This window comes from Rutidosis leptorrhynchoides, chromosome 11 (assembly GCF_046630445.1).
Source record: "Rutidosis leptorrhynchoides isolate AG116_Rl617_1_P2 chromosome 11, CSIRO_AGI_Rlap_v1, whole genome shotgun sequence".
NCBI lineage: Eukaryota > Viridiplantae > Streptophyta > Magnoliopsida > Asterales > Asteraceae > Rutidosis > Rutidosis leptorrhynchoides.
Window position 1 is genome coordinate 68,070,766 of NC_092343.1, and position 27,704 is coordinate 68,098,469.

Genomic DNA, 27,704 nt, shown 5'->3' on the forward strand with positions numbered 1-27,704 from the left:
ACCTTACTACTCAAATAAAGGAGGCGCAACAAGGAGTTTTAAAAGAGGGAAATTTAAAGGATGAAATACCCAAAGGATCGGAGAAGCATCTTAATATTCGGGAAGATGGAACCTGGTATAGGGCTGAAAGGATTTGGGTACCAAAATTTGGAGATATGAGAGAAATGGTACTTAGAGAAGCTCATAAAACCAGATACTCAATACATCCTGGAACGGGGAAGATGTACAAGGATCTCAAGAAACATTTTTGGTGGCCGGGTATGAAAGCCGATGTTGCTAAATACGTAGGAGAATGTTTGACGTGTTCTAAGGTCAAAGCTGAGCATCAGAAACCATCAGGTCTACTTCAACAACCCGAAATCCCGGAATGGAAATGGGAAAACATTACCATAGATTTCATCACTAAATTGCCAAGGACTGCAAGTGGTTTTGATACTATTTGGGTAATAGTTGATCGTCTCACCAAATCAGCACACTTCCTACCAATAAGAGAAGATGACAAGATGGAGAAGTTAGCACGACTGTATTTGAAGGAAGTCGTCTCCAGACATGGAATACCAATCTCTATTATCTCTGATAGGGATGGCAGATTTATTTCAAGATTCTGGCAGACATTACAGCAAGCATTAGGAACTCGTCTAGACATGAGTACTGCCTATCATCCACAAACTGATGGGCAGAGCGAAAGGACGATACAAACGCTTGAAGACATGCTACGAGCATGTGTTATTGATTTCGGAAACAGTTGGGATCGACATCTACCGTTAGCAGAATTTTCCTACAACAATAGCTACCATTCAAGCATTGAGATGGCGCCGTTTGAAGCACTTTATGGTAGAAAGTGCAGGTCTCCGATTTGTTGGAGTGAAGTGGGGGATAGACAGATTACGGGTCCGGAGATTATACAAGAAACTACCGAGAAGATCATCCAAATTCAACAACGGTTGAAAACCGCCCAAAGTCGACAAAAGAGCTACGCTGACATTAAAAGAAAAGATATAGAATTTGAAATTGGAGAGATGGTCATGCTTAAAGTTGCACCTTGGAAAGGCGTTGTTCGATTTGGTAAACGAGGGAAATTAAATCCAAGGTATATTGGACCATTCAAGATTATTGATCGTATCGGACCAGTAGCTTACCGACTAGAGTTACCTCAACAACTCGCGGCTGTACATAACACTTTCCACGTCTCGAATTTAAAGAAATGTTTTGCGAAAGAAGATCTCACTATTCCGTTAGATGAAATCCAAATCAACGAAAAACTTCAATTCATCGAAGAACCCGTCGAAATAATGGATCGTGAGGTTAAAAGACTTAAGCAAAACAAGATACCAATTGTTAAGGTTCGATGGAATGCTCGTAGAGGACCCGAGTTCACCTGGGAGCGTGAAGATCAGATGAAGAAGAAATACCCGCATCTATTTCCAGAAGATTCGTCAACACCTTCAACAGCTTAAAATTTCGGGACGAAATTTATTTAACGGGTATGTACTGTAGTGACCCGAACTTTTCCATGTTTATATATATTAATTGAGATTGATATTTACATGATTAAATGTTTCCAACATGTTAAGCAATCAAACTTGTTAAGACTTGATTAATTGAAATATGTTTCATATAGACAATTGACCACCCAAGTTGATCGGTGATTCACGAACGTTAAAACTTGTAAAAACTATATGATGACATATATATGGATATATATATATATATATATATAGTTAACATGATACTATGATAATAAAACATATCATAAAGTATATTAACAATGAACTACATATGTAAAAACAAGACTACTAACTTAATGATTTTTAAACGAGACATATATGTAACGATTATCGTTGTAAATACATTTAATGTATATATATCATATTAAGAGATATTCATACATGATAATATCATGATAATATAATAATTTAAAATCTCATTTGATATTATAAACATTGGGTTAACAACATTTAACAAGATCGTTAACCTAAAGGTTTCAAAACAACACTTACATGTAACGACTAACGATGACTTAACGACTCAGTTAAAATGTATATACATGTAGTGTTTTAATATGTATTTATACACTTTTGAAAGACTTCAATACACTTATCAAAATACTTCTACTTAACAAAAATGCTTACAATTACATCCTCGTTCAGTTTCATCAACAATTCTACTCGTATGCACCCGTATTCGTACTCGTACAATACACAGCTTTTAGATGTATGTACTATTGGTATATACACTCTAATGATCAGCTCTTAGCAGCCCATGTGAGTCACCTAACACATGTGGGAACCATCATTTGGCAACTAGCATGAAATATCTCATAAAATTACAAAAATATGAGTAATCATTCATGACTTATTTACATGAAAACAAAATTACATATCCTTTATATCTAATCCATACACCAACGACCAAAAACACCTACAAACACTTTCATTCTTCAATTTTCTTCATCTAATTGATCTCTCTCAAGTTCTATCTTCAAGTTCTAAGTGTTCTTCATAAATTCCAAAAGTTCTAGTTTCATAAAATCAAGAATACTTTCAAGTTTGCTAGCTCACTTCCAATCTTGTAAGGTGATCATCCAACCTCAAGAAATCTTTGTTTCTTACAGTATGTTATCATTCTAATACAAGGTAATAATCATATTCAAACTTTGGTTCAATTTCTATAACTATAACAATCTTATTTCAAGTGATGATCTTACTTGAACTTGTTTTCGTGTCATGATTCTGCTTCAAGAACTTCGAGCCATCCAAGGATCCGTTGAAGCTAGATCCATTTTTCTCTTTTCCAGTAGGTTTATCCAAGGAACTTAAGGTAGTAATGATGTTCATAACATCATTCGATTCATACATATAAAGTTAATTCTAAACTTGTTCGCAAACAAAAGTTAATCCTTCTAACTTGACTTTTAAAATCAACTAAACACATGTTCTATATCTATATGATATGCTAACTTAATGATTTAAAACCTGGAAACACGAAAAACACCGTAAAACCGGATTTACGCCGTCGTAGTAACACCGCGGGCTGTTTTGGGTTAGTTAATTAAAAACTATGATAAACTTTGATTTAAAAGTTGTTATTCTGAGAAAATGATTTTTATTATGAACATGAAACTATATCCAAAAATTATGGTTAAACTCAAAGTGGAAGTATGTTTTCTAAAATGGTCATCTAGACGTCGTTCTTTCGACTGAAATGACTACCTTTACAAAAACGACTTGTAACTTATTTTTCCGACTATAAACCTATACTTTTTCTGTTTAGATTCATAAAATAGAGTTCAATATGAAACCATAGCAATTTGATTCACTCAAAACGGATTTAAAATGAAGAAGTTATGGGTAAAACAAGATTGGATAATTTTTCTCATTTTAGCTACGTGAAAATTGGTAACAAATCTATTCTAACCATAACTTAATCAACTTGTATTGTATATTATGTAATCTTGAGATACCATAGACACGTATACAATGTTTCGACCTATCATGTCGACACATCTATATATATTTCGGAACAACCATAGACACTCTATATGTGAATGTTGGAGTTAGCTATACAGGGTTGAGGTTGATTCCAAAATATATATAGTTTGAGTTGTGATCAATACTGAGATACGTATACACTGGGTCGTGGATTGATTCAAGATAATATTTATCGATTTATTTCTGTACATCTAACTGTGGACAACTAGTTATAGGTTACTAACGAGGACAGCTGACTTAATAAACTTAAAACATCAAAATATATTAAAAGTGTTGTAAATATATTTTGAACATACTTTAATATATATGTATATATTGTTATAGGTTCGTGAATCAACAGTGGCCAAGTCTTACTTCCCGACGAAGTAAAAATTTGTGAAAGTGAGTTATAGTCCCACTTTTAAAATCTAATATTTTTGGGATGAGAATACATGCAGGTTTTATAAATGATTTACAAAATAGACACAAGTACGTGAAACTACATTCTATGGTTGAATTATCGAAATCGAATATGCCCCTTTTTATTAAGTCTGGTAATCTAAGAATTAGGGAACAGACACCCTAATTGACGCGAATCCTAAAGATAGATCTATTGGGCCTAACAAACCCCATCCAAAGTACCGGATGCTTTAGTACTTCGAAATTTATATCATATCCGAAGGGTGTCCCGGAATGATGGGGATATTCTTATATATGCATCTTGTTATTGTCGGTTACCAGGTGTTCACCATATGAATGATTTTTATCTCTATGTATGGGATGTGTATTGAAATATGAAATCTTGTGGTCTATTGTTACGATTTGATATATATAGGTTAAACCTATAACTCACCAACATTTTTGTTGACGTTTAAAGCATGTTTATTCTCAGGTGAATATTAAGAGCTTCCGCTGTTGCATACTAAAATAAGGACAAGATTTGGAGTCCATGTTTGTATGATATTGTGTAAAAACTGCATTCAAGAAACTGATTTCGATGTAACATATTTGTATTGTAAACCATTATGTAATGGTCGTGTGTAAACAGGATATTTTAGATTATCATTATTTGATAATCTACGTAAAGCTTTTTAAACCTTTATTTATGAAATAAAGGTTATGGTTTGTTTTAAAAATGAATGCAGTCTTTGAAAAACGTCTCATATAGAGGTCAAAACCTCACAACGAAATCAATTAATATGGAACGTTTTTAATCAATAAGAACGGGACATTTCACCGGGAGATCTTGTATTTTGGCCACTTCCTTGGTGTACCTGTCGATGATTTCCCCTAGACTTTCTTTTTGTTTTTGTTTGATGTCGTGACATTCAACATGTGTTCTTTTGCGAGCGCGCAGGTTGTGAAAATTCAATAGGAATCTTGAGCGCAGATCTGCGAAGCCTGTGATGCTTTGCGATGGCAAATTGTTGAACCATTCCCTCGCTACCCCTTGCAGTACTATTGGTAGCATGTGGCATGTTACTGCGTCACCCCAGCTATGTGTTCTTGCGGTTCCTTCAAATTTTTACAATAAATCATCTGGATTTGACAATCCTTCGTAACTTCCCAACGTTAAGGGTACCACAGGCGCTACTATAAAGGGATGATTAGCAATATGTGGTACAAACTTTTCAGTTGTAGGAGCTAGCTCAAGACTCTGCCTAGCTTTTTGTCCTTGCATTACCGCGAACCAGTTGTTCATGAATTCTTGAACTCTTGCAGGCTCATTAAAAGCTGGTGCCAAATGTGGCGGCGCGACCTGCTGCAATTGAGATATAAAACTATTTGATTGAGTCGAGACATATTGCATCCCACTGTATTGGTTACTTGCAATATTAGGAATTGGTTGTGAAGACGCATATGTCGTTGACCCTTGTTGCGGTGTCAGCATGATATATGAACCATCTGGGTTTCTTAGTCCCATCTGTCTGATTCTTTCTTGAGCATTCTCCGTTATAACCCTTTCGATTAGAGTTTCTGGCTCGATCGAAGTGATGACCGATATGGTACCTACGCAGGTAGTTTTAACTTTATAACCTGATGGGATGGTTTCGCTTGGAGATCCAAAGCTCAAGTTTCTTGGTGGTAGATATTCGAAAGGCTTGAAGCTAGTTCCTGTTTCTAACACGCTTCCGTCTGGAGAGTGCCACCAATTCTTATATGGTTCTTTTAGAACTGTTTCTGATGCAGATGGCCCTGTTTCGACATTTGATGTCGATGGAGGCTTTGATGCACCTTTGACTGGTGTCGATGGCGTCGATGGTGTATTCATAACACTCGTTGTAGGTGTTTTAAACCCTGGACTTACTGGAGAGTCTGATCGCCCCTGTCTCTTGGCATTCTTGTTTCCTCCACCTATTCTTGCTGACAATTTTGAAAACCTGAAAGTGACCGATTAATTAAACAAAAAAGGTTCTACGGAAAGAAGATATATATAATAATTTATACACAACATAAATTCCAATCTGGTTTGTTCATATAACCGGCCCCACGGTGGGTGCCAAATGATCAAGCATATTTTCAGGAGGTCAAGGTGAACCTACGCTTAAGTGCATAATAGGGTTTAAGGACTAACAACATTCGGACCTCCAACACTTAGTCGTGGATAACCCACATCGGTATCGTTTCGATTCCGATAGGGTGGCCGATTTGAGAGTCCACCAACAACCCAGCATACGGGGTTGAGTGGCCCAAAGATATGAAGGTTTTATAGTTCAAGACATACCTGAAAGTCTTTATTATAAGATCGTATAAAGCTTTGTTCGTACGATGATGATGTGTATGCTTTTGTTACGTATCAGTAACCGGATATATTTTTAGGGTTTAGGAGCTATGTATTTATAGGCTCACGAATTAAGGTTTCGATAGAATCCTTTCCCTAATTAAATGCGATCTCTTCCCAACTAACTTTCGCTATTTAAGGAAAAGAATCCGAATTAACTATACCGTACATTCTTCTAGAATATACTGGACCCTTATACTTTTAATGGTATAGGCGCATAGAGTGCGACTATACCCGTGTCATATGTCTTTATATGGCAATTAGTGTGCGATTCAGGGCTTTGGATGTGTAATCCGCATAGTCATGCGGATATGCATATCATTATGTGCTTCCTGCTAAGGACATAACTTTGAACTTGTGATAGGTTATAGGTTGACTACTGATCTTTAACATGTCATAAGTGAAACTTGATTATCGTATGTGCATATGTGTCTTTAGTTGTACACTACTTAACACGCGGTATGACAACGAAATCAGAAATCGATGAAACTTGAAACTGAAATTGTAAATGAACGGTATGACCAAGTTTGATTAATTGACCAACATTGACATGAACCTACTGAGGTGTTGACCATCTTGGTCAAGTTTGACCTTTGTTTGTCCTTGGTTGACTTTTGTTGACTTGCATGAATTAGTTGACTATGTGTTGACTTTTACATTGAAACGCGTCGGTCTGAGCAATAGGACAACTTACTCGATGAAATAACTATTATATAAGATAAAACTATTTACCAACCTAAATACGCATATATAGGTTGCATTACTCGGCCGTAAACCGTGCAAGCTATTTTTGCTTACTTTTCATACCAAGCTTTCAAAGGTGAGTCTACAGTCCCACTTATTACATATTTTCTGGGATGAGAATACACGCTGGTTACATTTACATTTTTACAAATGCCTTTACTTTTGACACGAGTACTATTATACATGTTGAGTTATTGTCCACAAAACCCCTAGCTTGAATACTTTAATTACCTTCAGGTAAGCACAAATTAGATGGACGGATCCGTTAGGTTAGACAAACCTCAACCTACTTTAACTGTTGTGCATTTACTTTGAACTTTATGTACACTCGAACAAGTGCATACGATATACGGGGTAAAGGATAAGTGTAGTGTATACTATACGCAGGTCTTTATGATAGTATTCAAGTGCTAGTGGATGTATGTACATTTTTGCAACGCTTGGGTTGCGCTTATTGAAATCTCGTGGTCAAATGCAATTGAACTATTTTTCTGAATAATGTTTTTCAGATACTATTTAACGTTACTTAAAACTGTGGTTTACAAACAAGAGAAATAAAACTTGAAATGGTATTGTCTACGAACATTTGAAACTTGACCTGATATTGTCTACAAACATTTGAAACAGGACACAGTGCTGTCTACAAACTGTAAATATGAAACCTTTATGGTCTCATACGTTGCAATTGGTTACTTAAACTTGTGTTTTACAAGCAGGAGAAACAAAACATTTTTGAATGTCGTACACAGCTGAACTTGACAATGATGTTCACAAACAGACTGAAACTTGACATATGTTGTCTGCAAACTTTTAATATTAAATCTTGGAGGTCTTTCGCTAATAAACGTTTTCTAAAAATTGTTTCTTAAACATACTGTATTGTTTACTTAAACCTCTAGATTCACTCAACATTATTTTTGACCCATTTTGCGTGTTATTTCTCAGGTATTAATTGCTTCTGCTGTAGAACATTGCTGTTACGAAGTCAAGCCAAGCGTTGGGACCAGAGTTTACATCTCGTTAATGGATTTTGACGGGGTGTTCTAGTCCCAACGGTCATGCTCATCAATGTGTCATTTTGGGTAAGCAATTGGTTAAATTTATGGGTCTTGCGTATCCGATGATGTAAACTCATTGTATTTTGAATCTTGTACTTGAAATTGATCATGAAATGTATGCACACTTGTGATTGTGGTGGCTTATATCAATGTTTAAAAAAAAGTTCCATATTTCTACAAGTTAATTATTAATTCGGTTTGGGGATCGTTTCAGATATTGTTGTTGGAATTAAAGCATGGTTGGGGTCGAGTCGCACAGGCCGGGTAAACAAATTTCCGAAGGTTATACGGGCACTACGAATAACTCCAAAGGGTAGCATCCGGGAGACACCCTTCAGTATGGTGTACGGTTCCGAGGAAGTGATTTCGGCGGGTCAGCCCGTGACATATTTCAATGAAGTATCTAATTCAATATTCCTTAAAGAAAACCTGGATCTGTTGGATAAGAGAAGGATAATGGCAGTCATCAAAGAAGCGTCTAACAAATAAAAGATTGCCAAGTATTACAATCAGCGGGTTCGAGAACGTTCATTTCGCCCAGGTGATTTGGTTTGGCGTAACAACAATACAAGATGCGTAGATAATATTGGCAAGCTTGGGCGTAACTGGGAAGGTCCTTATGAAGTGGTTGAAGCACTTGGAAGCAGAACTTACAACCTAAAGACGCGTTACGGCAACTTTGTGCCTCTCAATTACACGCAACCAATTTGAATAAGTTTTATGTTTGAAGTACTGTAGCTCCAGTTTCTATTTTTTATGTTTGTAATTGATCACCACAATTATGTATGTGCGATGCGCCTTGGATTTCTTTGGTTGCTTTATTTTAAATGCATTTTTCCCTACGTAACTATCTATGGCCACACGTAAGTGGTTTAATAAGTCCATACCTATGTTACACTTGTCCTCGACGAAGTGCGTTCTAGCTTTCAGATGGCAGTGACGACGCCTCGCGTATTGGAGGTACGCATGTGGGCGCCGGAATGGAATAGCCTCCGGGTTTTGTACCCGTCACATAAATTTCAACATAGACTAGAATCCATGCATGTCATTACAATTTTTGTAGTTATCTTGATTAAGTTGCGAGTTTGTGACAACAATATTAAATAACGTTCACAAAGTAAAGCGTGAAACGGTCCAGTATGAGTCCAGTAGAGGTATTTAGGCGTTGTTAGAGCACTGGGAGTGGTGACCCAGGTCACTTGGCATGTCAGGCGTGACTTGCTGAGTTAGAAAAAGTGAGGAGTAGTGACCTAGGTCACTTGGTTATGTCAGTTTTTATTTTTATTATTATTTTAATGATTTTCAATATAACATAAATTAATATAATACATAAATAGAAATAACTTTCATAAATAAATAAAAAACATTACATTTCCTAAAAAAAATACGATTCCTAAAAAAAACATTACGATTCCTAAAAATAAAAATAAAAACATTACAAGTCCTAAAAATAATAATACAAACCGAAATTTCCTAAAAATTAACCCGTCCGATCGAGTCTTTCACGGGCTAGGACTATTGTATCCCTCGTCGCTCTCGTTGTGCGGGTAGTGAGGATGTGGGCGGCGGATGAATTTTCGGGACCATATGCGGATACAATACAAGTCGATAGGCTCGCGCTTGAGTTCTGCTTTCCCTACCATTCGTTCCCATTCTTTTTCGGTCGTGAGAAACTCAAAGGTCTCGGTTTCTAGAACAATTGTACATCAAATCCGAGGCCTCGAAGTCGACATCTCTCGTAAGTAGCTGAACAAACGCCCTGTGTCCCACCCATTAACGTCGAGGGAATCGAACGACTTACATTTCGGGTCTTAATACAATTTCCAGTCCCTGCTTAACTCCCCACCGTAGTAAACATTCAACGAAACAATACAATAATTCATTTTTTTAAGTTTGAAGTGTGTTTTTAAATTGTGAAGGGAACTGTGTTTTTTAAAGTGTGAAGGGGTTGTAAAGTGGGGGTTAAAAAAAGAAAATAAGCTCAACGGGTAGTTTTTTAATTTTAATTTTTTTTTTATGTTTAACCGTTGCACTACGTTGCCTGAGCGACTGACCTAACCAGAACGGCGACGGGAAGGGGAGTGGGAAATTGGATGACGCAGGGTGAGACGGGAGGGTGGACCCCACTCCATGCGCTCTTATATTGTATGTATTAGGGATGACATTGGGTCGGGTCTGGGTCGGGTTTAGGTAATCCCGGACCCGAACCCGATTAAGAACCCCCGTCACAAACCCGGCTCAAAACATGTCGGGTCCCCATGTACTTACATAATGTCGGGTTTCGGGTTTCCTGACAGGTAAATGGGTATACCCGATTAGTTATTCTGTATCTATTTTTCAATAAGTTACTAAATCAAATTATCAAAAAATAACTTAACTACTTCATGTTTAAAGTATTATAAAATATCACATACAAAAGGTTAATTGAAAAGTTTCTAAAATACTCAAATACACAAAGTATATATAATATCACATCTCGAAAATTTGTTGTATATGATTATATTGAATAAAATTATACTCGTTTTCAAAACAAATAAGAGATATCTTTCATACATTAATAATATACTACTAATACTAAAATTTTACATAAAACGGGCCAGGTATGCGAGTCGGGTATACGGGTCGGGTAAACGAGTTTGTATCTAAAACCATACCCGAACCCTAACCCAGAATTAAACCATCCCCATACCCGGCCCATGATCCGGCGGACTCGGGTCAGACCCAACCCAATTATAACGGGTGTCGGGTTTCCCATTAGGTACGGGTCATTTTGCCATTCCTAGTATGTATGCATACATTGTGATAGGATACTTTTGACCACTGTTGCAAAACACTCCGTCTCAAGCCGTCTCGACGCCCGTTGCGACGGTTTGGTGACTGGTCCGTCCCGTCTCGAAAAAAACGTCTAATATGACAGTCAACGGTCAAAATTCGGGTCAAAGTTGAAAAAAAACACTTAAAGGTCTCTCAAAATTCGAAAAAGCCAGAAAGTTGGTAAAATCGTTCAAATTTGTCGTATTTTAGTTTTTCTTTTTTGTATTATATTAACGATGATAGCTATTATGAGTACAAATTAGTCAATTAAAGTTTTTGGCTTTAAAATATGTATACATATATACATTTATATACTTATATATTTAAAAGTCAACTTTGGTCAACGTCAGTCTCGACCCCCGTTTCGACCCCGTCTCGAACATCTCGACCTTTTTAGAACCCGACTGTCTCCACCCGTCTCACGTCTTTTGATTTTGATACACTTTAAAATTAAAAAAGAAAAAAGAAAGTTTTATTAATTGAAAATAGTAACTGACTCTCATTGGCACTCTTTTTTTCCTTTTAAAAAGGCTCAAACTCCAAACTGATTTTTCATCTAAAACAATCTTTCTATTTTTTCTCTCTGACATACACAAAAATATATATAAATGTTCATCGTGGCGATATATCCAAAGAACAAGACACATGGTACACTCTTAAATCAAACACATCAGCACTTTTTTCATTAATCAATCGAACACTCAAAATTCATCATCAAATGGGTAGATTAAACCACAAAAAATCCAATCTCAACTTTGTTACTAACACTTGGGTTTTAATCCGAATCACTTCTTGTTTTTCTTGAAACACAAAAATAATGGAAGCTTCCGAAATCTTTCTTACATTTTTCTGAATTTGCTAACTTTATTTTTTTTTTAAATCATCAACAAACAAAACCCATCATGACGGATCATAACCCGACCCGACCAGTTTCATCTTACCTCTCATCACCAAGGTTCTTTAATAGCTTATTTTCACCTAAAACCTTACAAGAACAAGAATCATCACCCACTTCAATCCTTGACACAAGACAAAATTTTGTTAACAACCCATTTGAGATCAACAAAAATGGAAGCAAACCCATCAAATTATTTAAAAAAATCGAAAACCCATTAGAGAAATTTGATCATGAAGGTATTGCTTTAGCACTAATTGAAGAACAACCAAATGAAACAATTTGTAAACCAAATACAATTAGTCGTAAAGTTTTGTTTGCATCAAATCTCAAGATTCAAATCCCAGAATTCTCCGGAGATTATGGAATTAAAACACGAAGTTCTCAATTTTCCGGTACACCGGCGACCACTCCGACCGGGTACGGGTCGCCGCGAAATTTTTCGGGTCCTTTGTCTTTGAAGGAAATGGAGCTTTCCGAAGAGTATACCCGGGTGATTTCTCGTGGACCGAACCCGAAAACGACCCATATTTATGATAATTGTGTTGTGGAAAGTTGTTGTGAGGTAATCGGGTTACCGGAATTAGAGAAGCCTGGCCCGCACCCGCACCCGCACCCGCACCCGCACCCGAACCTGAACCCGGAACCTACTTGTGAAGGTTTTTTAAGTTTTTGTCATACATGCAACAAGAATCTCGAAGAAGGGAATGATATATTTATTTACAGGTTAGTCCAGATTTCTAAATTATTTTTATTTCTAATACTTCATTAATTTTATATATTATATATTTTATTTTATTTCATATGATTGAAATTTTGAAATTTGCATAATATTGGAACTTATTGAATAACAACAAATTATTGGTCTTTTTTGCCTTTGAGATAAAAGTGACTTATTGAGTATTTAAAAATAATAGTTATTTTATTTATTTATATTTATATATACTTCAAATAAGAAAATGAAAACTTTAGTTTACTTTAGCTTAGGGTGGCCTCATAATTAGATGATCTTTGACCTCTATGCATCACACATAAATAATAAATTTCTACAAGACAAGAATATATATGTGTGTGTGTGTGTGTGACCTCTATGCATCACACATAAATAATAAATTTCTACAAGACAAGAATATATATGTGTGTGTGTGTGTGTGTGTGTGTGACCTCATATCATATTTTTTGATCAATTTAATTGAATGATAAATTTATATAGAAGAAATTATATGTTGTGTGTTGATTCTAGTTGCAAAGTATTTCTAGAATACAGATATTCGTGTATGTATTATGTTAAACACGTACTAGTACTTTATAGTAATCCGTATATAATAGGGTAAAAGAAATTGTAAATCAAAATTCAAAAATTTATTGTTATATTAAGATTACCAAGGTTTAATAAAATAATTAAGGAGGTGTTCACTTATCTTTTTTATTTATAGCCACTATTATTTTATCTTTTTAACTAAAGATACCCTCAATAAATCTTAATGAGAAGTTTGTACTACTATCATTTAAGGATAATTTAGGAATTTTAAGTGGATTTATTAATATAATGTTTGAAACATTAATTCTTAAAAATTATGTTGCAAATAGTGATGAACTGAATGAGGTATTGTCACACAGGGGTGAGAAGGCTTTTTGCAGCGAAGAATGCAGATGTCAAGAAATGGTATTGGACGGATTGATGGTGAACTACTAGTAACTATTTTTAAAGTGACCAATTTACCCCTTCTTGTTTTCAGTGTTGAAGTTTCTAGAAGTTTGATCATTGAGGATAAAATGGGGATTTGCTTTGTTTTTGTTGAATTGCAATGTTAGCTATTTGGTTGTTTTCTGTATTTTGTCTTTAAAGCAATTTTTGGTTTACCATTCCACTATCCCTGTAATGATTTTGTAGAAAAAGGAAAAGGAAAAGGAAAAGAAAGGTAGTTTGTAATGATGTTGTTTTGGATTTGATTTGATGATTCATGATTGATTTGATATAAATAAATATTGTAAGTATTTAAAATAAAATAATATAAATAAGGATAAGCTTAAACTATCTTGTTATATGTTAGATTGAATCGAACGGATATATATATATATATATATATATATATATATATATATATATATATATATATATATATATATATATATATATATATATATATATAGGGGCAGGATCAATTCAGGAAGTAATTAATCGGGAGAAAGCGGGGGAAGCAAAATTTTTTTTTTTTGTTTTTTTTGAAATTTTTTTTTTTCGGCATCTAGATCACACGAAAATATGAACATTTAGAAGACTTCGTGATGAATGTTATTATTTAGGCGGGAAAACGATCGATAAAAATAACATTCAAGATAATATTGTTCGTGAAGAATATGAAGGTTTTTTTTCTTCATGTTTTGTGAAGTAAAATTTAGCCCGATTTAGAGTTTAAGGTTTAGGGTTTAGGGTTTGGTGTTTTGGGTTTATGGAACCGTTCGTGTTAAAAACTCAATCTAAATCCTAAATCTAAACCCTAATATCTAAACCCTAATATCTAAACCCCAATAGCTAAAACCTCAAAATACGCTCGAAAAACACGATAATTGTTATATATATTGTTTTTTCGAGCGTTTTCCCGCCAAAATAAAAACATTGATCACAAAGTGTCTACTAAATGTTCATATTTTCATCTCATCTATAATGTTCGTGAACAAAGTTTTTTCAAAAAACGAAAAAAAAAAAAAAATTTGCTTCCCCCCGCTTCCCCCCGAATGGTTACTTCCCTCTTGATCCTACCACTATATAATACTACCTCCGTCCCTAAATTATTGTCCAGTATTCTATTTTGGGATGTCCCAAATTAATTGTCTACTTCCATAAATAGAAAGAAAAGGAGATATTTCATTGGTGGATCTGGAGAGAGAAGATATTTCATTGGTGGAGAAATAAAGTTAGTGGGATTTTCTAAAACTGTGTGTTTTTTGTCTGGGGACAATTAATCTGGGACGGGGGGAGTATATATATATATATATATATATATATATATATATATATATATATATATATATATATATATATATCCGTTTCATTTCAATGATTCAATCTAACATATATATATTGGTAGGATCAAGAGAGAAGTAACCATTCGGGGGAAGCGGGGAAAAGCAAAAACTTTTTTTTTTCGTTTTTTAAAAAAACTTTGTTCATGAACATTATAGATGAGATGAAAATATGAACATTTAGTAGAGACACTTTGTGTTAAATGTTTTTATTTTGGCGGGAAAACGCTCGAAGAAGCAATATATAACAATTATCGTATTTTTCGAACGTATTTTGAGGTTTTAGCTATTGGGGTTTAGATATTAGGGTTTAGATATTAGGGTTTATAGGGTTTAGAAATTTAGGGTTTAGGGTTTAGATTTAGGATTTAGATTGAGTTTTTAACACGGACGGTTTAGAGTTTAGGGTTTAGGGTTTAGGGTTTAGGGTTTAGGGTTTGGTGTTTATGGAATAAACTCAAAACACCAAACCCTAAACCCTAAACTCTAAATCGGGCTAAATTTTACTTCACAAAACATGAAGAAAAAAAATGTTCATATTCTTCACGAACAATATTATCTTCAGTGGTACCCGTCGCTTATGATCTCTGGGCCCACAGGAGGGCCTTATTGAATACAGATAGGTGCAGGTTCGATTCTCGGCCTACAACTTCCTGTTGGGTATTGAGGGGGAGGTGCTTTACACGGCTTACTTAGCCCTAGCGGGGTGGGCGGTATGGATGACATAGTCACACGGAGTCAGGGTTTCTCCGCCAGAATAAACCTTTTTTTTGAATATTATCTTGAATATTATTTTTGTCGATCGTTTTCCCGCCTAAATAATAACATTCATCACGAAGTGTCTCTTCTAAATATTCATATTTTCGTGTGATCTTGATGCCGGGAAAAAAAAATTTCAAAAAAAATGAAGAAAAAAAAAATTTGCTTCCCCCGCTACCCCCGATTGGTTACTTCCCCATTGATTTTGTCCATATATATATATATATATATATATATATATATATATATATATATATATATATATATATATATATATATATATATATATATATATATATATATATATATATATATATCTATATGTGTGTGTGTGTGTGTGTGTGTGTGTAAGAGAGAGAGATAAACTAAAAACAATTTAAAAACTTGCAAATTACAATATAAACAAAAAAGTGCAAGGAACTCATATGGTTTATTGGTTTGGAGTACATAGATTTTTTTATGCGTTTGATTTCTTTTTTATATCTCATTTTGCAATTAGACCATTTGTGTAGTGCGGGTTGTTTTTGTATTTTTTGATTATTATGATGTGTGTGTTTTTTGTTGGAGTAGTGGTGGTGTGAGTTTTTGATGTAAGTTGTTAGTGGAATGATGATGTGGCATTTTAATTTTTTTTTATATTAATTTCTTTTATATTTATGTAATAAAAGTTAACAAAAATGTCACATGTTTTAAATCAAATGAAAAGACATTTAATTAATACCATTAAATAATAATAAAAATACATAATTAAAAATCTTAAAAAAGAAAATTACATAATTTAAATTCATAAAATAAAGATGTGAAATCATAAACTAATCCTATACATTTGGGAAATCTTTCATCTGGCTACGAAAATACTTTTTTAGATTTTGAAGACGTATCACGTCTTCTGGATCTTCCATTGTGGCCGATGATCGCCCCAACAAATCAATTTATGTTAGAGCAGTTTGCATAGCAACAAAATGATTGAATTTATCAAGCGCAATAGTCTTTTTCGAGGCCACATTAGTCATTTCGTCCTAAAATTCTTCCACCTTTGACGAACTCGAACTCTTACCACGAGAAGACGCTCCTGCGTCCGAAGAAGCCGAACTTTTTTGGGCTTTCTTTGCTCTATCACGTCCAAGGGGACGTGGCATCAGCACGTCCCCAAACAACTCTACCTCAAAGTCTAGCGAGATTCGTACCGGGTCTCCTTGAGTTTCCCCAACAACGTCAGCATCCACAAACTCTTCTCGAACTCTTGCAACTGGATCATTAGGTACCTTCCGCTTTGGATGACCTTCTTTATGAATAAAGTGCTTACCATATTGACTATAATATGATTGCACCGCAATCTTGTAAACGTCATCATCATTTGCTCCACTACGCCAATGTTCCTTAATATCCTTAAAGATCGGAAAAAACTTCGTACATGCCTTGTTCGCATCACGCCATTTTAAAGATAACGAATCTTCGTTGCGTACACATCCATCTTAGTTATTGTTAAACTTTTCCATTACCGACCCCCAAAAACTTTTTTGCTTTTGCGCTCGGCCTACAATTGGATTCTCCGAAGTATCACAAAAACATTCCGACAACCACAAAATCTCTTTTGTGACCAAGCCTTTTGTTTCCTCAACGTACCTTCATCCACCGCTTTCCCTATATATTTATATAAACATAATAATAATAATAATAATAATAATAATAATAATAATAATAATAATAATAATAATAATAATAATAATAATAATAATAATAATAATAATGTTAAACAGTAGAGTATATATGTATGGGTGAATACATATAATTTAATAATAATAATAATAATAATAATAATAATAATAATAATAATAATAATAATAATAATAATAATAATAATAATAATAATAATAATAATAATAATAATAATATTGCTTCAGTGGTACCCGTCGCTTATGATCTCTGGGCCCACAGGAGGGCCTTATTGAATACAGATAGGTGCAGGTTCGATTCTCGGCCTGCAACTTCCTGTTGGGTATTGAGGGGGAGGTGCTTTACACGGCTTACTTAGCCCTAGCGGGGTGGGCGGTATGGGTGACATAGTCACACGGAGTCAGGGTTTCTCCGCCAGAATTAACCTTTTTTTTAATATTATCTTGAATGTTATTTTTGTCGATCGTTTTCCTGCCTAAATAATAACATTCATCACGAAGTGTCTCTTCTAAATATTCATATTTTCGTGTGATCTTGATGCCGGAAAAAAAAATTTCAAAAAAAATGAAGGAAAAAAAAAATTGCTTCCCCCGCTACCCCCGATTGGTTACTTCCCCATTGATTTTGCCCATATATATATATATATATATATATATATATATATATATATATATATATATATATATATATATATATATATATATATATATATATGTGTGTGTGTGTGTGTGTGTGTGTGTGTGTGTGTGTGTGTGTAAGAGAGAGAGAGAGATAAACTAAAAACAATTTAAAAACTTGCAAATTACAATATAAACAAAAAAGTGCAAGGAACTCATATGGTTTATTGGTTTGGAGTACATAGATTTTTTTATGCGTTTGATTTCTTTTTTATATCTCATTTTGCAATTAGACCATTTGTGTAGTGCGGGTTGTTTTTGTATTTTTTGATTATTATGATGTGTGTGTTTTTTGTTGGAGTAGTGGTGGTGTGAGTTTTTGATGTAAGTTGTTAGTGGAATGATGATGTGGCATTTTAATTTTTTTTTATATTAATTTCTTTTATATTTATGTAATAAAAGTTAACAAAAATGTCACATGTTTTAAATCAAATGAAAAGACATTTAATTAATACCATTAAATAATAATAAAAATACATAATTAAAAATCTTAAAAAAGAAAATTACATAATTTAAATTCATAAAATAAAGATGTGAAATCATAAATTAATCCTACACATTTGGGAAATCTTTCATCTGGCTATGAAAATACTTTTTTAGATTTTGAAGACGTATCACGTCTTCTGGATCTTCCATTGTGGCCGATGATCGCCCCAACAAATCAATTTATGTTAGGGCAGTTTGCATAGCAACAAAATGATTGAATTTATCAAGCGCAATAGTCTTTTTCGAGGCCACATTAGTCATTTCGTCCTAAAATTCTTCCACCTTTGACGAACTCGAACTCTTACCACGAGAAGACGCTCCTGCGTCCGAAGAAGCCGAACTTTTTTGGGCTTTCTTTGCTCTATCACGTCCAAGGGGACGTGGCATCAGCACGTCCCCAAACAACTCTGCCTCAAAGTCTAGCGAGATTCGTATCGGGTCTCCTTGAGTTTCCCCAACAACGTCAACATCCACAAACTCTTCTCGAACTCTTGCAACTGGATCATTAGGTACCTTCCGCTTTGGATGACCTTCTTTATGAATAAAGTGCTTACCATATTGACTATAATATGATTGCACCGCAATCTTGTAAACGTCATCATCATTTGCTCCACTACGCCAATGTTCCTTAATATCCTTAAAGATCGGAAAAAACTTCGTACATGCCTTGTTCGCATCACGCCATTTTAAAGATAACGAATCTTCGTTGCGTACACATCCATCTTAGTTATTGTTAAACTTTTCCATTACCGACCCCCAAAAAATTTTTTGCTTTTGCGCTCGGCCTTCAATTGGATTCTCCGAAGTATCACAAAAACATTCCGACAACCACAAAATCTCTTTTGTGACCAAGCCTTTTGTTTCCTCAACGTACCTTCATCCACCGCTTTCCCTATATAATAATAATAATAATAATAATAATAATAATAATAATAATAATAATAATAATAATAATAATAATAATAATAATAATAATGTTAAACATTAGAGTATATATGTATGGGTGAATACATATAATTTAATAATAATAATAATAATAATAATAATAATAATAATAATAATAATAATATTATTATTTATCTGTTAATCAAATCTTGATTGGTGCTAAAGGAATCATAAATTTTAACCTGATCTTATTTGTCCTTCCCTTCTGTTTCTGATTTACAAAATTGTCGACCATTAATCAATACAAAACAAACCTGATCGAATATATGTACTACAGTAACACGTTCAATTAATAATACAGCGATCCACTCTCTACAATTCGAAATTAAAAACAGAAATTCAAGAAAAACAAAGGGTACGACCTCTGTTCTTAACCCATATTACAAAAAGCTCGACTTTGAATCAATTTTTAAAATCTATTAACGCAGAGTTATTAGGAATGATCTATTTATACTTTCTGTAAGTTTTCTAGTCTCAATTTCCTCTCTTGATTTCGAATTTCAAGGTCAAAGTTTATGAAATAAAAAGTCAAACGTGATTCTAAGATCAAATTGAAGTTCTTGTTATTGTTTCTGTTAAAATTGAGGATTTATAAAGATTTTAGAAAGGTTTTAAAACATACTTCGTTCAGAAATCGTGATCTAAAACATCCTAAATTTTAATTTTGATGTTTGAGTTTAAATGTGTTCTTCACGTTTTTATTTTTTTTCTTTTCCTTCAGCTACTGCCGTTTCAATTTTTTTTCTTTTACTTTCAGTCACGACAATAAATCGTTTTTGTTTTATTTTTATATCCTAAAACAAATTCTGTAATCGTACTATGATTGATGGATTTTACTTTGGTCGACTGGTTTTGCTGAAGAAGAAAGGATAATATAAATACGGGGTATATTTAATTTAGTTGGGCTTTATTCTAGAAAAATAGAAACGGCCGGTTGGTTATGAGTTGGTTCGGGTTAACTAGAGGTCGCGGGTTCGAGTCTCGTTTGGACCATTCTTTTTATAAAAGCTATTAAAAGGGGTATACTTTCTAATCTAATTCTTTATAATTATTATTATTATTATTGTAGTATTGTTATTATGATTATTATTGTTATTATTATATTTATTATTAATTATTAATGTTATTATTATCATTAAGAATTAGAACTATTATTATTATTATGTATTACGAATATTAGCTATTAATATTATTGTTGCTAAAATAAGTATTATGATAAAAATTCTCATTTATTACAAATATAAATACAAGTATGAAAATTATTATTATCACTAGATATTTGTATTATTATTATGATTAGGATTATTATTATTATTATTACGAAAATAATACAAGTTACCATTATTCTCATTAATATTAGTATTAGTATCACTTTTGTAACTAATAGTATTATTATTATTATTATTATTATTATTATTATTATTATTATTATTATTATTATTATTATTATTATTATTATTATTATTATTATTAAGCAAAAGTATCATTTTTTAACAATATCGTTATTATTATTAGCATTTTAAAAAAGATATTATTATTATTATTAGTAAATCATTAATATCGAAACTATTATTTTTAAAAGGTAAATATTTTATACATAAAATATTCTTTTTACATATACTAAAAGTACATTAATATTTCATATACAATATATCAAACATATTAATAATATTTATATAAATACTTACATATAACCAACTAATGATTTTAAACATAATACTGATCATACAAAATATATAGATATATTGATACAACTAAATATATAAATATTAATCATTTTAAATATATATATAAAATAAATATATATATAACATATAAAGTAAGATATAATATAAGTTAATGTTTTAATGGATTTTATAATAAATTCTATATAACTAAAATATATAAATAACAAATACTAATAAATGAAATTATGTGATTCCATTATATATTTTAATAATTATACAAATGATATAGGTTCGTGAATCCGAGGCCAATCCTGCATTGTTCAATTGTTCAATATAGTCATACGTATTTTTACTACAAAATACATTAGGTGAGTTTCTGAAAGGACCCGTTCATATACATTATAAATGAATCACAATAGTTGATTACATCGCGAGGTATTTTGTAGTGACCCGAACTTTTCCATGTTTATATATATTAATTGAGATTGATATTTACATGATTAAATGTTTCCAACATGTTAAGCAATCAAACTTGTTAAGACTTGATTAATTGAAATATGTTTCATATAGACAATTGACCACCCAAGTTGACCGACGATTCACGAACGTTAAAACTTGTAAAAATGACATGACGATATATATATGGATATACATATGGTTAACATGGGATTATGATAAGTAAGTATCTCCATAAGTATATTAACAATGAGTTATATACATATAAACAAGACTACTAACTTAAGGATTTCGAAACGAGACATATATGTAACGATTATCGTTGTAACGACATTTAAATGTATATATATCATATTAAGATATATTAATATATCATAATATCATGATAATATAATAATTTAACATCTCATTAGATATAATAAACAATGGGTTAACAACATTAATTGAGATCGTTAACTTAAAGGTTTCAAAACAACACTTACATGTAACGACTAACGATGACTTGACGACTCAGTTAAAATGTATATACATGTAGTGTATTTAGATGTATTAAAATACTTTTGGAAGACTTCAAGACATATATCAAAACACTCATACTTAACGAAAATGGTTACAGTTACTTTCCCATTCTTTTCTTTCATCAAGAATTCTAGTCGTATTCTTACCCGTATTATACACAGCTTCAAAACGTACTTACTATGGGTATATACCAATAGGAACTAGCATGGGATTCCACTCTTGATTATGTCATGTATGACTAATCAATTTTAACTTCTACCATGAGCTAGTCAACTAACTAGAACTCCTTTTAACCCCACTCACCACTCACCAATTACCACTCATCATTCACTCCATTTCACTTCCAATTCTCTTTCTAATTCTCTCTCAACACACACACACTATTATGAACGTATTTTTCCAGTAGTTAATCATCATCTTCATTGAAAATAACTTCAAGAATCAAGCTATAATCATCATAGGAAGAACACTTCAAGAACACTTCAAAAATCCCTTCAAGTTTACTAATTTACTTCCAAGCTTTCTAATCCATTCCAAGTAATCATATAAGATCAAGAAACCTTTGTTATATACAGTAGGTTATCTTTCTTATTCAAGGTAATATTCATATTCAAACTTTGATTCAATTTCTATAACTATAAACTATCTTAATTCGAGTAAAAATCTTACTTGAACTTTTTTTTGTGTCATGATCCTACTTCAAGAACTTTCAAGCCATTCAAGATCCTTTGAAGCTAGATCATTTCTTGTCACTTCCAGTAGGTTTACCTACTAAACTTGAGGTAGTAATGATGTTCATAACATCATTCGATTCATATATATAAAACTATCTTATTCGAAGGTTTAAACTCGTAATCACTAGAACATAGTTTAGTTAATTCTAAACTTGTTCGCAAACAAAAGTTAATCCTTTTAACTTGACTTTTAAAATTAACTAAACACATGTTCTATATCTATATGATATGCTAACTTAATGATTTATAACCTGGAAACACGAAAAACACCGTAAAACCGGATTTACGCCGTCGTAGTAACACCGCGGGCTGTTTTGGGTTAGTTAATTAAAACTATGATAAACTTTGATTTAAAAGTTGTTATTCTGAGAAAATGATTTTTATTATGAACATGAAACTATATCCAAAAATTATGGTTAAACTCAAAGTGGAAGTATGTTTTCTAAAATGGTCATCTAGACGTCGTTCTTTCGACTGAAATGACTACCTTTACAAAAACGACTTGTAACTTATTTTTCCGACTATAAACCTATACTTTTTCTGTTTAGATTCATAAAATAGAGTTCAATATGAAACCATAGCAATTTGATTCACTCAAAACGGATTTAAAATGAAGAAGTTATGGGTAAAACAAGATTGGATAATTTTTCTCATTTTAGCTACGTGAAAATTGGTAACAAATCTATTCCAACCATAACTTAATCAACTTGTATTGTATATTATGTAATCTTGATATACCATAGACACGTATACAATGTTTCGACCTATCATGTCGACACATCTATATATATTTCGGAACAACCATAGACACTCTATATGTGAATGTTGGAGTTAGCTATATAGGGTTGAGGTTAATTCCAAAATATGTATAATTTGAGTTGTGATCAATACTGAGATACGTATACACTGGGTCGTGGATTGATTCAAGATAATATTTATCGATTTATTTCTGTATATCTAACTGTGGACAACTAGTTGTAGGTTACTAACGAGGACAGCTGACTTAATAAACTTAAAACATCAAAATATATTAAAAGTGTTGTAAATATATTTTGAACATACTTTGATATATATGTATATATTGTTATAGGTTCGTGAATCAACCAGTGGCCAAGTCTTAGTTCCCGACGAAGTAAAAATCTGTGAAAGTGAGTTATAGTCCCACTTTTAAAATCTAATAATTTTGGGATGAGAATACATGCAGGTTTTATAAATGATTTACAAAATAGACACAAGTACGTGAAACTACATTCTATTGTTGAATTATCGAAATCGAATATGCCCCTTTTTATTAAGTCTGGTAATCTAAGAATTAGGGAACAGACACCCTAATTGACGCGAATCCTAAAGATAGATCTATTGGGCCTAACAAACCCCATCCAAAGTACCGGATGCTTTAGTACTTCGAAATTTATATCATATCCGAAGGGTGTCCCGGAATGATGGGGATATTCTTATATATGCATCTTGTTAATTTCGGTTACCAGGTGTTCACCATATGAATGATTTTTATCTCTATGTATGGGATGTGTATTGAAATATGAAATCTTGTGGTCTATTGTTACGATTTGATATATATAGGTTAAACCTATAACTCACCAACATTTTTGTTGACGTTTTAAGCATGTTTATTCTCAGGTGATTATTAAGAGCTTCCGCTGTCGCATACTTAAATAAGGACGAGATTTGGAGTCCATGCTTGTATGATATTGTGTAAAAACTGCATTCAAGAAACTTATTTTGTTGTAACATATTTGTATTGTAAACCATTATGTAATGGTCGCGTGTAAACAGGATATTTTAGATTATCATTATTTGATAATCTACGTAAAGCTTTTTAAACCTTTATTGATGAAATAAAGGTTATGGTTTGTTTTAAAATGAATGCAGTCTTTGAAAAACGTCGCATATAGAGGTCAAAACCTCGCAACGAAATCAATTAATATGGAACGTTTTTAATCAATAAGAACGGGACATTTCATATTTGACATCTATATGATACGTTTTACAAACATTGCATTCGTTTTTAAAATACAAACTTTCTTTACATCAAAAATTGACGGCATGCATACCATTTCATATTACATCCAACTAAAATTAACTTAATATTAATCTTGATGAACTCAACGACTCGAATGCAACGTCTTTCAAAGTATGTCATGAATGACTCCAAGTAATATCCTTAAAATGAGCTAATGCACAGCGGAAGATTTCTTTAATACCTGAGAATAAACATGCTTTAAAGTGTCAACCAAAAGGTTGGTGAGTTCATTAGTTTATCATAATCAATCATTTTCGTAATAGTAATAGACCACAAGATTTCATATACTTAAACGTTTTAATAAAAATATTCTAAGTGGTTGAGCACTTGATAACCATACTTAACATTTAATCAACGTTGCATATTCCCTTTATTATGAAATTTCACTACACCGTACCAAGTGTAGTCACCGAAACGAAGTACTGTGCAACCGTTGAATACTGGTCGTCCAGTCCGGTTGGGGTTGTCAGGCTCGATAGATCTATCAACAGGATTCGCGTTTACAATACCGCATGTAAATAGTAGTTACCAAGCTACAGGAAAGTATGCCAGTGGTACAACTCAACGTAGAATATATTTTTAGTACTTGTGTCCATTTCGTAAAACAGTTATAAAACAGTGCATGTATTCTCAGCCCAAAAATATATATAAAAAGGGAGTAATGAAACTCACAATACTGTATTTCATAGCAATTATGTATATGACGGCACTGAACAAGTGCAGGGTTTGTCTCGGATTCACGAACCTATATTAAGTATATATATTTATATGTTGGTCAATATCTGTCTAACAATTTAGGTCAAGTCGTAGTGTATCACAATCCTAATGCTCGAGACCAACATGCAAAAGTTAACAAAAGTCAACTTGACCCAAAATGACTTCCAAAATCTATACATGTTTATTATATAACTTATATATAGTCGTTTTATATATTTAAATATATTTATCAGATCTTATTATACTAAATAATACAAGTCATTTATTAATAAATAAAAATTTATATTAAAATTCATATATGATAAAAATATACTTTTATATATCTCAAGTAATAAAATTTATAAAATTCACTTAATATCATAAAAATATAGTGGTATGTATTATTAATGTAATTATATTACGTGTGGTAAAAATATCTTTGTACGCATATTTATTTGATAAAATAATATTGATAATAATAATAATGATAAAAATAATAAAATGGTAGTTTCAATAAAAATATTAATTTTTAGTAATAAAGATAATTTTAGTAATAACATCAACTGATAACAATTATAATAATCGTTTTAATAATAATATTAAAATTAATGATAATTCAGTTGACCATATCTTTTAATCCGTTTATCGAAACCACACGATTTCTAAATGAAAAGTTATTAATTTTTCTTCAGCTTTTCAACGACATGCATATCATATACCTTATCTCAGTAGCATATGTATCAAATTCGTGATTTATTATAAACTATTTAACGACGAAACTAAGCATACAAACATGCATAATCATATATACTCGAGCACTAGTCAGGGATATACTATTAATATATAAAAGATAAGATATGAATGCTCACGTATCAATATTGTGATTCAATATTGCAGGAAAGTACGTAGACACAACAAAAATGATAGACGTTAGGTTGACCTCACGAGCAATACCCTCGATCAATACCCATAACCTCCATAGCTATAACCCATAATTTCCTTAGCTCTATTCCGTTTGAAAATTTATTTTGAAATCGTCTGAATATAACTCCGTCGTAGTATTTTATGTATACTAATAATATCTTAAAATAATACTAAGTAAATATATATATGTAATTCTATTGAGAGAGTTTAGAGAAATATATTTTCAAGTTTCTATGAAATAATGAAACCTATTGAATTCTATTTATAATAGATTTTTGAATTATTAAAGTAAATTATTAAAGTATGAATTATTAAAGTGAATTATTAAAGTATGAATTATTAAAGTGAATTATTAAAGTATGAATTATTAAAGTGAATTATTAAAGTATGAATTATTAAAGTGAATTATTAAAGTATGAATTATTAAAGTGAATTATTAAAGTGAATTATTAAAGAATGAATTATTAAAGTGAATTATTAAAGTATGAATTATTAAAGTTAAAGTAAAGTAAAAGTAAAGTAAAGTTAAAGTTAAAGTATAGTAAAAGTATAAAACTATGTACGTATAATACGCGTATAAATATATATAATATTAATTTAAATCGTTATATATATTTAATAAAATAAAATATAAATATCGTTATCTTATCAAGGTCACGAGGAAAATATTATAAAACATACCTTGGAAATTAAACAGGAATTTCCACTAACCCTTGTCTAGTTTCCGTTAATTGACACATTTGTTCTTATTTATAAATCACTTTACCATTTTCCGAATGTTGTCAAAAAGAATAGATTTCTTAAATCACAGTGGACCTCATAACATAGGCCCGTAATCATATCATAATGTATATGATAATTCAATCATTTGATATTATCTCTTAATTCTGTCGAAAAATATATCGAAACAAATACGTTCATGTAAAGTATCATATATCTAATACTTTGTTAATGTTTTCAGTTAATATTATATATTATATATACATATCTATATACACATAATTGTTCGTGAATCGTCGAACACGGTCAAAGGGTAATTGATTACATGAATGTAGTTCCAAACTTTTTGAGATTCAACATTACAAATTCTGCTTATCGTGTCGGAAACATATAAAGGTTAAGTTTAAATTTGGTCGGAAATTTCCGGGTCATCACTGTACCTACCCGTTAAAGAAATTTCGTCCCGAAATTTGATCGAGGTCGTCATGGCTAACTATAAAAATGTTTTCATGACGAATATGAGTTGATAAATAGAGTTTTATCATCATTGAGTAATATAGATAAAACAATTTGATTACGCGAAGAGTATAAGTGAAGCTATCGCAAGAGAGTG

General features: G+C 32.1%; 1 protein-coding gene across 1 annotated transcript; it reads left to right on the plus strand.

The window, feature by feature from the left end:
• Positions 1-11,437: 11,437 nt before the first annotated feature.
• LOC139876861 (FCS-Like Zinc finger 8-like) lies at positions 11,438-13,736 on the plus strand. The gene is made up of 2 exons (XM_071864242.1): positions 11,438-12,489; positions 13,384-13,736. Exons 1-2 carry the CDS (start codon positions 11,771-11,773, stop codon positions 13,457-13,459), a joined length of 795 nt encoding a protein of 264 aa, XP_071720343.1. The 5' UTR covers positions 11,438-11,770; the 3' UTR covers positions 13,460-13,736.
• Positions 13,737-27,704: the final 13,968 nt, after the last annotated feature.